Source organism: Notamacropus eugenii, chromosome 2 (genome assembly GCF_028372415.1).
Source record: "Notamacropus eugenii isolate mMacEug1 chromosome 2, mMacEug1.pri_v2, whole genome shotgun sequence".
Classification (NCBI taxonomy): domain Eukaryota; kingdom Metazoa; phylum Chordata; class Mammalia; order Diprotodontia; family Macropodidae; genus Notamacropus; species Notamacropus eugenii.
Genome location: NC_092873.1, coordinates 292,726,228 through 292,739,810, shown reverse-complemented (window position 1 = coordinate 292,739,810; position 13,583 = coordinate 292,726,228). Strand labels below are relative to the sequence as shown.

General features: G+C 38.8%; 1 protein-coding gene across 8 annotated transcripts in view; it reads left to right on the top strand.

Moving 5' to 3' along the window:
• PHTF1 (putative homeodomain transcription factor 1) overlaps positions 1 to 11,040 on the top strand; it is a 45,201-nt gene extending 34,161 nt beyond the window's left edge. For all 8 annotated transcript variants that reach the window (XM_072644395.1, XM_072644392.1, XM_072644391.1 and 5 more), the window contains 3 exons: positions 2,369 to 2,464; positions 9,399 to 9,524; positions 10,502 to 11,040. In XM_072644395.1, coding sequence (XP_072500496.1) covers positions 2,369 to 2,464; positions 9,399 to 9,524; positions 10,502 to 10,522 — 243 coding nt within the window. In that variant the 3' untranslated portion in view covers positions 10,523 to 11,040. The remainder of the gene's footprint in view (positions 1 to 2,368; positions 2,465 to 9,398; positions 9,525 to 10,501) is intronic.
• Positions 11,041 to 13,583: the final 2,543 nt, after the last annotated feature.

Genomic DNA, 13,583 nt, shown 5'->3' with positions numbered 1-13,583 from the left:
GTAGGGAAAAGGATTGTAGAGGGCCTTCAATGCCAAGTCAAGGAATTTGAAATTTTATCATATAGGCAGTGAGTGGCTGAGGCACTGAAGGTTTTTGAGCACACTGTAAAAGCAAGCACCTCAGCATACACAGGAGGGCCTGTTGTACAGGTTATTAGATCTGCTTTTCTAAAAGGAAAGCAACTTTCAAGGGGGTCAACAATCACTTGAATCAAGCACAGGTATCATTCACTTAGTTCAGTGGAAAAAGTCAACACCCTGAACTTCAGAGAAAATACAAAGAAAGAATAATCAACGACAGGGCTTCCAACTGTCTGACCATAAGCAATACATACATCACAAATCAACAGACAGATCCAACTGTCTGACTATCACAGACATACATAGTTACCAGAGAGAGAAGCACCAACACTGGGTTTTCGAAACCAGGGGGCTCCTTAGCAGCTGCCCAGAGTCTCATCCGGCCAAATAAACACTTCCAAAGAGTAATCCCCAAAGTAAAACCTCACCTCAGAGTATTTATACATTTTTCAGAGCCAGAGGGCATCGAAACCTTTGAGAACCAGTGCCTCATTAGAAATTAACAAAAGGTATGGGTCTCCCCTCATCTAGCTTTCCTTAATAAATGGGTGGGGAAGATCTTTAACTCTGATTACTGTTACACACAGGAGTAGCTGTGTGGAGACTTAGATAGGAGAGGGGACAGACTTGAAATGGGAGGACTAATTTAGAGGGTCTCACAGTGGTCTAGGCAAGAGATGAGGAGGGCCTGAATCAGGAGGCTGTGGCTGAGAATGGAGAAAAAGGAATGGAACACAAGAGATGTAGTGGAGGGGGGAGCAGCAGGACGGGGTGTTAGAGGAGAGGGAAGAGTCTGAGCAGAAAGGATTCTGAGTTTACACAATTGGATGACCAGAAGGAATGATGGGGAATGTAAGGACAGGCGGGTTTGCATGGCACATAATGAGTTCTGTTTTGGCCATATTGAGTTTAAGATGCCCCCTGGACATTCCAGGAAGAGATATCTAGTGAGCTCAAGAGAGCAATGAGGGCTGACTATCAATTGGGAGTTATTTGCACAGAGGTGTTACTTGCACCCAATGAGATCTTTAAGAAAAAGTGTGCATAGAGAGAAGGGAAGAGGTCCCAGGGGACTCCTGTGGTAAGGGTGCAGGAGAAAGATGATCTTCCACCCCAACAAAGAAAGAGGCCAGTCAGATAGGAGAACCTGGAGAAAGCACTGCCATTGAAGCCCTGATTGGGGAGAGGAGAGAATGCTCAGGAGGGGCTGGGCAAGAAGCACTGAAAGCCGCAACAGAGTTGGAGGCTGAAGGGCTGTGAGCTTTGTCCATTTGGAGATCTCTAACTTTGGAGGGAGCTACAATGCAGGTGACTGTGGGGTGAGGGTGGTATTAGATATTCCTACCAGAAGCTGAGCAGTGGGCAAGGGAGTGCTGTAAATGTGTATGAGAATGGTTCTTGAATTTCTTCTAAGTCACTTCTAACATTATATAGGAAGAAATATATAGTGACCAACACAACCTGTAACAGCCTCTAATATAGAATACTCGGTGTGAATAAATATAACATGTTAAGTGAAAACTTGAGGAAATTGTCAAATATCGACGTCCAGCACTCAGCATAATACCTGACAGATTGGTGCTGTTATTTAGTCATTTCAGGGTTTTAGGGGTTTTTTTTGGCTAAGATACTGTAGTAGCTTGTTATTTCCTCCTCCAGCTTATTTGACAAATGAAGAACCTGAGGCAAACAGGGTTCCATGACTTGCCCAGGGTCGCACAGCTACAAAGTGTCTGAGGCCAGATTTGATTTCAGGTTTTCCGGACTCTAGACCTGGCTCTATCCACTATGCCATCTACCTGCCACATAGTAGGTGCTTAATAAATGTTTATTGATTGGTTGGTTGTATGGAGAAGGTTGTTTTTTTTTTAAAGTTAAAGTTTTCTGTTTAGGATTAAATTGAAACATAACTAGATTGAATGTTATGAACGAGGGTTTAGCGTGTTTGCATAGGTTAAACAGTATAAACATGGCTTTGTTGAGTGCCCAGAATAACAACACACAAATACGGTTTTATTGTTAGCAGAAGAGTGATTATTATTCTGTTAATAAGCTTTGTTATTAATGATGTAGCTTCATTGATAAATAAAAGATACTTTCCCTTCCCAGGTAGCTTCCCTTCCTAAAGGCACAATTTGTTCCCTGAGATGGGAATTAGTTCCATAACTTAGTAGCTCTGTAGAAATCGCTTATGAGCATTTCTTTTCATTACAAATGTTTTCAAAGAACCTGCCAGTTTTTTTAATGAGCATCATTTTATTATGATATTTATTATTATTCCTCTTAGATTAACTTATATCTCAAAATGGAAAAGAAGCCAAATAAGAAAGAACAGCTCACTCTGGTGAACAACGTGCTAAAGCTGTCAACCAAGTTACTAAAAGTGAGTGCTTCTGTTGCCATCGTTAAAACCAGTGAGTTTGTCCTGAGGAAGGAGCACAGTGTTAGTTTGTGAAAGTCATAGGACACCTACTGCCCATGAGGCCTGAGAACTTGGGTGGGAGCCAATGTCAAGTTGCAAATTGAGGGGCATGGGCTTTATTACTGCTGTTTTTGGCAGAGGGAGGAAGGTCATCCTTAGAGGTGAGTGGGAGGAGTGTGTGACAGCCTGAGTGGGGAGGGGAAGAAGCTCACATCTCTGCAGTATCTGATAACTTTTAATCCAGTCCAATAATGTTGATTAAACGCCTACTCTCTGTAGGCCTTGGCTCTTTCCTTTCTGCCCTAGAACTTCCCTCAACTCCTTTGTCTCTCTTCCCCTCCTAACCTCCCTCCATGTTTCTTTCCCCCTTAGAATATAAACTCCTTGAAGGTAGGTGGTGTTTTTATATTTGAATCCCCAGCATTTATCACAGTGCTTGGCATACAGTAAGGCCTTAATAAATGTATGTTGCCCCCCTTGTAGCCACTGTGGATACAAGAACAAGACAAAAACATTCCTGCTCTCAAGGAGCTTAAATTGTAGCAGGGGATACAACCTTTTAAAAGTTAATGGTTGGCAGAGTAGTAGCAGGAAGAAATAACAGGGAAATCCTCCCCAACCAAATTCCTCCAAACTGATCTAAAAAACTGCTCTAGACTGAATCCTGATAGGGAAATTGAAGAAAAAGTCATGAGTCATTTTTCTAGCCTAGCTAAGTATAGAAAGACTTAGAAGTTTGTAGATACTGAGAATGGCGTCTGATCAAGAGCATGCCTTGCAGAGCTTTGCACTAGAGCAGGACAAGTGCCCAGGCCCATACCTGGGCACACAGCCTTGTGCAGGGTGTGGGAACAGTTGCCAACTAGTTACTTTGTCACTTGCTACCAAGTTCTGAGTCACAGATCCAGGTCAACAGAGGAAGACTCTTGTGCATAGGTTTAGCATTCCATGAGAAGGCATAGTTGCAGACCCTGGGTAGTGTACTGAGAAGGGAGCAAATTGAGAAGCAAACAGCAGGGTGGCTCAGACCTCTCAGGAACAGAGTGGGGTCTTAGGTCAAACCTTCTGGCCTCGTGTGAAGACTGTAGATGAATAACTAGGGCTGGAATGCCAGACCAAAGGAATACATACAGTTCTATCCCCCTGAACCAGCAGAGCTTCCCATATGGCTGATGGTTCTAGTCCAGAAGAAGTATAGTGTTGCTCAGACCCAAACCCAGGTCGGGAACTTGTAGAACTCAGACCAGGGGGAGACAGCAATTTTGCCCTGCAAGTTTTGTCTTGTATCGTACCACTTTGGGAGGACTGAAGGCTTGCTGGTTCCCAGAAATTGTGCCTGAAAACTTGAATAATGCAACACTTAATGTATTAATAAAGCATCAGTGGAACTAGCCCAGACCTTCCCTCCAGACATGTGCAGAGCCTGGCCCTGATATCAAGTCTGAAGTCAAAAGTAGCCTGGAAGAATGGGTAAACAAAAAAATGCATTCCAGCATTAAAAAGCAATTATGATGATGGGTGCTCAAGACAAAAACAAAATACAGAAAAAGAAAATGACTCTGAAATATTCAGAGGCAGAGCCTCAAAGGAAAACATAGATTAGGCACAAATTCAAGTGAAATTCTTGGAAGAGATGAAGCAAGAGTTAAAAAAAAAAAGCTTAAAATGTTTTTATAAATTCAAAAGGAAATGAGAACTGGGAAAGAAGAAATTGGAAAGGGAATTAATAGTTTACCATAAGAAATACAAAACCTTGTGAAGCCACATACTCCCTGAAAATCAGATTAGATCATATAGAAGCCAATTAACTACATGAGACAAAACATATTAAAACAAAATCAAAAGACTGAAAGTGTAAGATAATCTCATAGCAAAAATAACTGACTTGGAAAACAGATGAAAGAGAAAAAAATAAGAATCATTGGACTATCTGAAAGCCATGACCAGAAAAAAAGAGTCTGACATATTTCAAGGAATATGAAAGCTTCCCAGATCTCTTAGAACCAGAGAGCAAAGTTGAAATAGAAAATAATACACTAGTCACCTCCTGAAAGAAATCCCAAGGTAGAAACTCCCAGGAATAGATATAGCCAAAGTCTAGAACTTCCACATCAAAGAAAAAGTACTACAAGCAGCCAGAAGAAAGAATTCGTGTACTGAGGAGCCACAGTTAGAATCACACGTAATTTAGCAGTCGCCACTATAAAGGAGTGGAGAGCATGGTATATGATACTCCAGAAGGCAAAGGACATGAGTTTGCAGGCAAGAAAATTAAGTATAATCCAGTATAATCCTACTGGGGAAAAAGGGACCTTCAATGAAAGAGAGCATTCGGATGGAAAAACCAGAGCTGTGGAGAAACTTTGAAGTACAAACATAGGAATGAAGAGAAATGTTACCAAGGATAATCATAAAGGACTGAACAAGGATAAACTGCTTACATTCTAAGATGAGAAGATGATAAATGCATTCCCTCTTAAACTCTTTTCATAATCAGGGGCCATAGAGGGAGTCAAATCAGACTTAGGTGTGGTTCTTTTATGTCTTGATGAAGAATACACAAGGAGGGGAAAGGAAAGGAAGAAGGGGAAAGAATCTCACATAATTAGGGTGCACAAGCAGAAGTCTTTATAGACAACAAGGAAGGGACAGGAGAGCAGCTCTTGGAAACTTACTTTCATCTGAACTGGTCAAAGGAGGGTAGAATATACGCACATACAATTGGACACAGGAATACATTTCATTGAACAGGGAAAGAGAAGGAGGAAATTAAAAGGAGGGTAGATAAAGGGAGAGATTTGTTCTAAGCAAAACAAAGTATAAGAATGTACAAAAATATTTATAGCTTTTTGAGATGGCAAAGAATGGAAGTTTGGGATATACCTATCAATTGGGAAATGACTGAACAAGTTATGGTATATTTATGTGATGGAATATTATTATGCTGTAAGAAATCATGAAGGAGATGGCTTCAGAGAAACCTGGGAAGACTTGTATGAACTGATGCAGAGTGCAGTGAACAGAATCAGGAAAACCATTTATATATTTAATAGATTAGCATATTGACCAACCATGATTTCAGAGGACTAGTAAATGATAAAATATTGAGAGGCAAAAGACTCAGAGTGAGAATGATACATGTGCATGTACATATACATGCATACACACGCACATACATGTGTACACTATACATATGTGTATGTATATTGGGTCATACTACATACATATTGTGTGTTTATATATGCTTTGACTTTTGTGTATATATGTAATTTGCTTGACTTTTAATGTTTAGGAGGAGGGTGGGAAGGAGGGGAAGAAAGAGTTTTGCCTAATTGAAAAAAAAATTTAAAGTTCAGATTTAAAAGTTAATTGTTTATTGGTATCTGGTGTTTTACATCACTTTTCATTTCCTGGTATATCCCTTCCTATCCACCACCCAGAGAGCAATCCTTTACAATAAAGAATAAAAATAAAAGAGGAAGAAAGCAGATCAGGACATCCAATCCTCTAGTTTATGTCTAATTCCACATCCATTTTTGTCCCCTTCTCCCCCTATTCTTTCCTCTGCAAAGGAGGGAAGGAAGTACATTGCTTTCCACAGTGGTTGAATTAGTTGGTAAACTCCACCGCCAATACGTTAGTGTACCTGTCTATCTTTCCAGAGACTCTCCAGCATTAACAGTTCCCCTCTCTGTTAATTTTCTAAGTGTGGAGTGAAATCTCACAGTGGATTTGATTTGCATTTCTCCTCTTAATGACTTAGGACAGTCTTTCATAAGGTTGTTAATGTACACAATTCTTCTTCAGTTTGTTCCCATGGGGGAACTGGTTTTTGGTTTTATATATTTTTGTTAATTGTCTGTATATATCTTGAATATCAGACCCTTATTGGAGATATTTAATGCAAATTGCTTTCCTCTCCACCCCCATTTGACTGCTTCCTTTTTCATCCTAGCTGCATTGGTTTTGACAGTATATAAATTTTTCAGTTTCATGTAATTGAAATAATGCCCTATCTTTGTCATTACCTCTCTTGTTTGGTTAAGAATTCTCCCTGTAACTATAGGGGTAAAAAGTACCTAATCGGGTTCTCTTGTAATTTTCTTATGGCAAGACCTAATTTAATATTCAGATTGCATATCCATTTTGAAATTACTGATAATATGGTTTAAGACACTGAACTAAACTAAATTTCTTCCAAACTAGTTTTAGTTTTCTCAGCAGTTCTTATCAAATAAGGAGTTCTGCAAGTAATTTATATTCTTGGGTTTAGTGAACAGTAAATTGAGTTCAGTTGATATAGATTCATCCCTATGTCTTGTGTTCTGCTGTACACTGCTGTACAAACTTTATATTTTAACCAGCACTAAAGTTTTGATGATTGCTACTTTATAGTATAATTTGAAGTCTGGCAATGCTATTCCCAATTTTTTCCTACTTCTTTTCATTATTTCTCTTGAGAATTTAGAACTATTATTCCTCCAAATGAATTTTGTTATCTAGCTTTACAAAGACATGCAACATTTAACTATATAAATACAATAGTGTTTGAGGAGAGAGAGATTACTAACAAATGGGGAAGGAAGCTAAGGAACCTACAAAGCAGAGGAGGGGGGGGACCATGTGGCCATCTGAGTGATGAACTGTGGAAAGGCACAAAGGTGGAATATAGGAAGCCAGTTTGACAGGAATGTAGACTGGTCATTAACTCTAACAGGAAGACTGGAGTGAGCCTAGGAATCAATTTTAAATGCCAAACTGAAGAATTTTTATTAATAGTGAGCCACAGAGAGTTATCATACTGGGGAGCGAGATGGATAGACTTGTGCTTTGGGAAACTTTTTTTGGCAGCTGTGTGGAAGATGGTTTGGAGAGAAGATTGGAAGCCAGGAGGTCAATTTGGAAGCTGCATTAATAGTCAGAATGAGAGGTGATGAAGGCCTAAACTAGGGTGGTACCTTTGTGAGTAAAGAGGAAACAGATGTGAGAGAAGTCATGGAGGGAGAATTGATAAGAATTGACAACTGATTTGATATAGGGTTTGAGGAAAAGGGAAGACTTCTAGGATGATGCTGAAATTGCAGCCATGGATGCCTGAGGGATATCAGTATCCTTGACAGAAATGGAAAGTTGGGAAGGGTAAGGGAATAATGAGTACTGTTTTAGATATGTTAAATTTGAGAGGCCCATGGGACACCCTGCTGGAAATGTCCAGACAGTTGGGCATGAGGACATATTTGAACAGGTAATTCAGGACTGCAGCATAGAAGGATTAGGTATGGATGCATAGGTATAGGCGTCATTTATGTAGATATTATAATTAAAGCCATGGGAACTGAGGAAGTCACTGAGAGAGGGTATTGGGGCAGAAGAGACTACGGTTCAGGACAGAACCTTGAGGGCCACCCATGCTGGTAGGGCACAGATGATGACTGAGGAGAACCAGGAGGGAGCAGTGTTGCCAAAACCCAGGGAGGGGAGGCTTTTCCAGGAGGGAAAGGGTAATTGCTCGCATCAGAAGCTGCAGAGAAATCAAGAAGGAAGAAAATTGAGGGAAGGCTGTTGAATTTAGTACTTAAGGTCCTTGATAACTTTTGGAGAGAGCAGTTTCAGGTGAATTGTGAAGTCTAAAACCAGATTACAGATGGTTAAGAAATGAATAGGGGGAGAGGAAGTGTAGCAAGGAATATGGAAAACTTTCTGGAAATTTGACATGAAAAGGAAGAGAGGCAAATATATAGACAAATAACTTCCTATTTTAAAATATTTGATCTTGATAAGTAGATGATATTATAACTCTGCAGATGCCAGTGTCTTCACCCATCTACCTCTTCCCTTCACTACCATACTTCTGCCCTTGTCTTCATACAAGTCCCTCTTCCCCTTTAAGATCGATGGTGGGTGAGTCTGAACTTTAGGTGTTGGGAGGAAGTGGTATGGGGATATGAGGAAAAAGAGTGACAGATGGAAATGTATAGTTAGAACCCACTCTTCCTCATCTCAAGGAGGCCCAGTGGCATGGGAAGGGACTTGGCTTAGGTCAGGCATAACCAACCACGTTATTTTTCTGTGGATATTTTCATCTCTCCTTCCACCCCTCCATTTCAGACCTTCCCTTCATCCCAAAGAGAAGTCCCTGACTGAACCCAGAGAATGGCAGTGTCCCCTACCCTGCAACCCCCCTCCCCACTGCCATGCTCATGTGAGACAGATTTAGACTTTTGGAAGAAAGGTGCCTGTTGAGGAAAGACATCTGGTTCTCCTCGATCAAGTCCTTAATATGCTTTGTGTCATGGAACTGTTTGGTAGTTTGGTAAAGCCTGAAGACTCAGAATATTTCTTTCCTTTTTAAAAAAAATTCATAATTGAGGGAAATAAAAAATTTCAGCGATTAGTGAAAATGATGTAATTTTTTTTCATCTAAGTTTACCAACTCGGAAATCTATCCATGGACCCTTTCTGTGACCACCACCACCCCCCCACCCCCCAGGTTAAAAACTCCTGCTCTAGAGTCTAGTGAAGAGTTCCTAGAAGCTGCATTACTGGCAGTTCTCTTATGGTCAGGACAGATTGAACTCTCGTTACTTTAGATGGTTGCCCATGTGGTCTCAATATTAATTTATACCCTATCTTTATCCTTTGTCCAAGGAAGAAAAGGCAGTTTACCCAATCCAAGTGGAAAAAGTAGGTGATATTATTCATTCTAGTTTTTTGGAAGGTGGCTCTTAAGACTTTTAATTCTTGAATATTTTAGGGAACTGAATCACATTCTCCTCAAGTAGTCACAAGTGACTGTGACACAGGCCTTTAGAAAACTAGATAAGCAAGTTATATTTTTACAGACCCTGTTCTGAATGCCTGCCTTCTTTTTTCAATTTCCTTATGTTTGCCATAGGAACTGGACACCCCATTTAGACTCTATGGCCTTACCATGAATCCCCTAATCTACAACATAACTCGAGTGGTTATCCTTTCTGCTGTCTCAGGGGTGATAAGTGACCTACTAGGATTTAATATAAGAGTAAGTATGACTGTCATTGTGTTTCATTTGTGTTGGCCTCTTGAAATGTTTCTTTACCTATGAAAATACTTCTTTTTGTATTTTTCTGTGTGATGGATAATAGGGAATGATTCTTGTGAAAATAATTGCTCTTGTTGGCATATAGTATTAAGGCTTTTGGGTTCTGATCCCTTACTGTTTGTTCACTGTATACAGCTAAATATAACAATATCCATCTATTCCACTCCTCTCTTATTTTGAAGGAAATAGATAAACTAGAAGACACAACCAAGTTTCGGGGTTTCATTTCATTTGACAGAATGGAATGATAATACCTTATTTCTGCAGTATTTTTAAAGTTTATCACTTACTTTTCCTCCCAACAACCCTATAAGGGTAGGTAGTTTAGGGATTATAATTCTTACTTTATAGGTGAACAGACTGAGATTTGGGGAAGTTAGATAATTTGCTTAAGGTCACATAACTTCAGTCATTCATTTTTCAGTTGTATCCCACTCTTCATGACCCCATTTGGGGTTTTCTTGGTAAAAATACTGGTGTGGTTTGCCATTTCCGTCTCTAGCTCATTTTACAGATGAGGAAATTGAGGTAAACAGGGTTAGTGACTTGCCCAGGGTCACATAGCTAGGGAAGTATCCCATATCTAGTTAGTTGCCAAACCTGTCCTTGAATCCAAGTCCCTGTCGTCCACAGTAGAGTTGGTTCTTCCCCCGTAGACAACAGTACAAATACAAAGGGACTAAAACAAAGAAACAGGGAAGTTGTCAATATTTGAGTAGAAAGTTGCATTAGACACTTTCCCCAGGATGGGCCAAGTTTATGTAGTTCAGTAGTTTATTTCTTTGTCCCTATGGAAAAAAAAAAAGGCTTCCCTGGTTTACTGTCATATAGGTATGACTTCAGATCACTAACTGAATTACCTCAAAGCTTATTTCCATAGCTGAAATCATTTTGATGGTTGTTTTTTTTTTCCGTAGTTGTGGAAAATTAAGCCATGAGCTGAGTGGTGTGTTTGGACCATAAATCCTTGCTGGCATCAGTACTTAACCATTTGATGGACAACTGCAGGAACAAGTGAGACAGCCTACCATTTTCTTGCATGCAGAGGTACTCTCACGTATGGCAGATCTGTGAATGATGTTTTCCTGGGAATCAAGAGTTGGCACACAGCTGTGTGTATGCTAAAGACTTCGTTTTTACAGTTTAGAAACATTGTGAAGCACTGGAAAACTAATACCTCTCCTGTTACCATACATAATATACTGAATAATTTCCCAGGTTAGGAAATTTATTCTGGGCATTTCAATGCTTTGACAGTTACATTTTTATGTGGAAGTAGACTTCTAAGTGACTGGTAAATGCCCAAAGTGTGAAACACATTTGCTTTCCTGAAAAAGTGCGAATTCAATTCCCTTCCATTATAATCTATGGAATTGGAGATTTCCATTCTATAGCAAAGAGAGATCAAATTGAAACTATTTTAGGTTGAATCCAATAAAAGAACCTTATCGGAGAATTTCCATTTCTTGACTTTTCTTTTGAAAAATAAAGAAATAAAACAAAACTGTGACACTTTTAACTGCAAGTCTCTGATAAACTATAAGAAACATTGAGCTTCCATTATGTTTATAGAGCTAATCTTAATAACCATCACAGCTGTTGTTGAAACAGTGAAACACCATGTAGCATTTATTCACATAATTCATATGAAACATGGTTTTGGTCTCAAATATAGGAGCGTTAAATCTGTTTCTGTGATGTCTCCGAGTCAGTAAGGCATGGTGGCTTGTCTCTGGCAGCTAACAAGTTGAGTCCTGTAGGAGCTGTCCTGTAGGTTTTCATCATCAGATCTGCCAACCTGCTCTTTGTGTCTCTCATGATTCATATGCTGTGTAGTACCTCCCATAGCAATGCGACTAAGCAAAAACTGGCCACTCTCAGACTCTCAGCACAGCTTATTTACTTGTGTGTTTTGAGAAGCCAGATGGGGTAAATTGGAAGTCCAAACTATTTAAACAGGATTTTGTGATGGGGTGAGACTGAAAAAATTAGAGATATTGATACTGATGATAATGTAGTACAGACTATAGATGGCTATTGAAATTCATAGGGGGTTTAGTCATAACAGAGGAGGTAAAGTCTTCATGGCAGCTTCATGTACAAAGTGTGCTTAATAGGCAAGATGAACTATATATTCTAATACAAAAGGCAAATTTGACCTCATAGGTATCATTGCAACTTGGAAAGATGAGACCTATATCTGGAGAAGTTATAAATTTTATTCACAAAGCAGGATAGTTAGGGGTACAGGGGAGGGGAAAAAGCAAGTAGCTTTTTATATTACATAGGGGCCAGAATTGAGGAACTGAGGCAAACAGAGTTAAATGGCTTTTCCAGGATCACACAGCTAGTAAGTATCAGAGGTCAGATTTGAACTCAGGAAGATGAGTCTTCCTGACTTCAGGTTTGGTACGTTACCCACTGTGCCACCTAGCTGCCCTTTGATATAAAGGAAGATATCATATTCATTATTGTACTGGAGATGCTACCAATAACAATAAGAGAAGAAAAAGAAATGGAAGGAATCAGAATGAGCAGCGTGGTAATAAAACTATCTCCCTGATATGACAGGGAAAATCTGATTCAACTAAAAAACTAGTTAAAACAATAATCTTAGCAAAGTAGCAGAATATAAAGTGAATCTACATAAATCATCAAGATTTCTATATACAATCACCAACAAAGCCCTGCAAGGGTTGTAGAAGATAGTTCATCTAAAATAACCCTAGATAATATAAAATACCTGGGAGTATACCTGCCAAGACAAACCTACTAACTATATGAACATAATTATAAAGCACTTTTTATAAAAATAAAATCAGATCTTAATAATTGGAGAAGTATTAATTGATCATGGGTGGGCTGAGCCAATATAATAAAAATGAGAATTCTACCTAAATTAATCTACTTATTGCCATTCCAATTAAATTGCTAAAAAATTACTTTATTGAGCTAGAAAAAAAATTACTAGGAAGAATAAAAGGTCAAGAATATCAAAGGAATTTGTGAAAAAATGAAAAGGAAAGAGGTCTAGCAGTGTTAGATCTTAAATTGTATTATAAAGTAGTAGTTATCAAAACTATCTGGTACAGTCTTAAGAAATAAGGTGGTAGATCAGTGAAAAGGAGTAGTTATACATTACACAATAGTACATGACCTTATGTTTGAAAGATGTAAAGATTTAAGCTTTAGGGATAAGAATTCACTATTTTGTTAAAAAAAAAGAAAAAATTTGAGAAAATTGTAAAGCAGTCTAGCAGAAACTAGGTATAGACCAATATCTTAAACCATTTACCAAGATAAGGTCAAAATAGCTATATGACCTAGACCTTCTCCTAGACAGGAGATTTTATGAATAAACAAAAAAACATTGTGAGTTGGGGGGGTGAGGTCTCATATTTCAAACATAGAGAACTTTGTCAAATTTATAAGAATGTGAGTCATTCCCCACCTGATAAATGCACAAAGGATATGAACAACAAGTTTTTGGAGGAAGAAATCAAAACTATCTATAGACAATATGAAAAAATGCTATCCTTGTTAATTAGAAAAATGCAATACCATCTCACCACTGATCGGATTGGCTAAAATGATAGAAGGAAAAATGACAAATGTTGGATGTGGAAAAATTGGGACGCTAATACAGTGTTGGTGGAAATGTGAACTATCCAACCATTTTGGAGAGCAATCTGGAATTATGCCCTAGAAGCTATAAAACTGTGTCTACCCTTTGACCCAACAATACCACCATTTGGTCTATATCCCAAGGTGATCAGAGAAAAAGTAAAAGAACATATATATTTAAAATATTTACAGCAGCTCTCTTTGTGGTGGCAAAAAACTGGAAATTGAAGGGATGCTTATCAGTTGGGGAACTGCTAAACAAGTTGTGGTACGTGATTGTGATGGAATGCCACTGTGCTGTAAGGAATGATGAGCCAGGTGATTTTATGAAAACATGGAAAGATTCTCATGAAGGAATGAAGGAGTGATATAAGC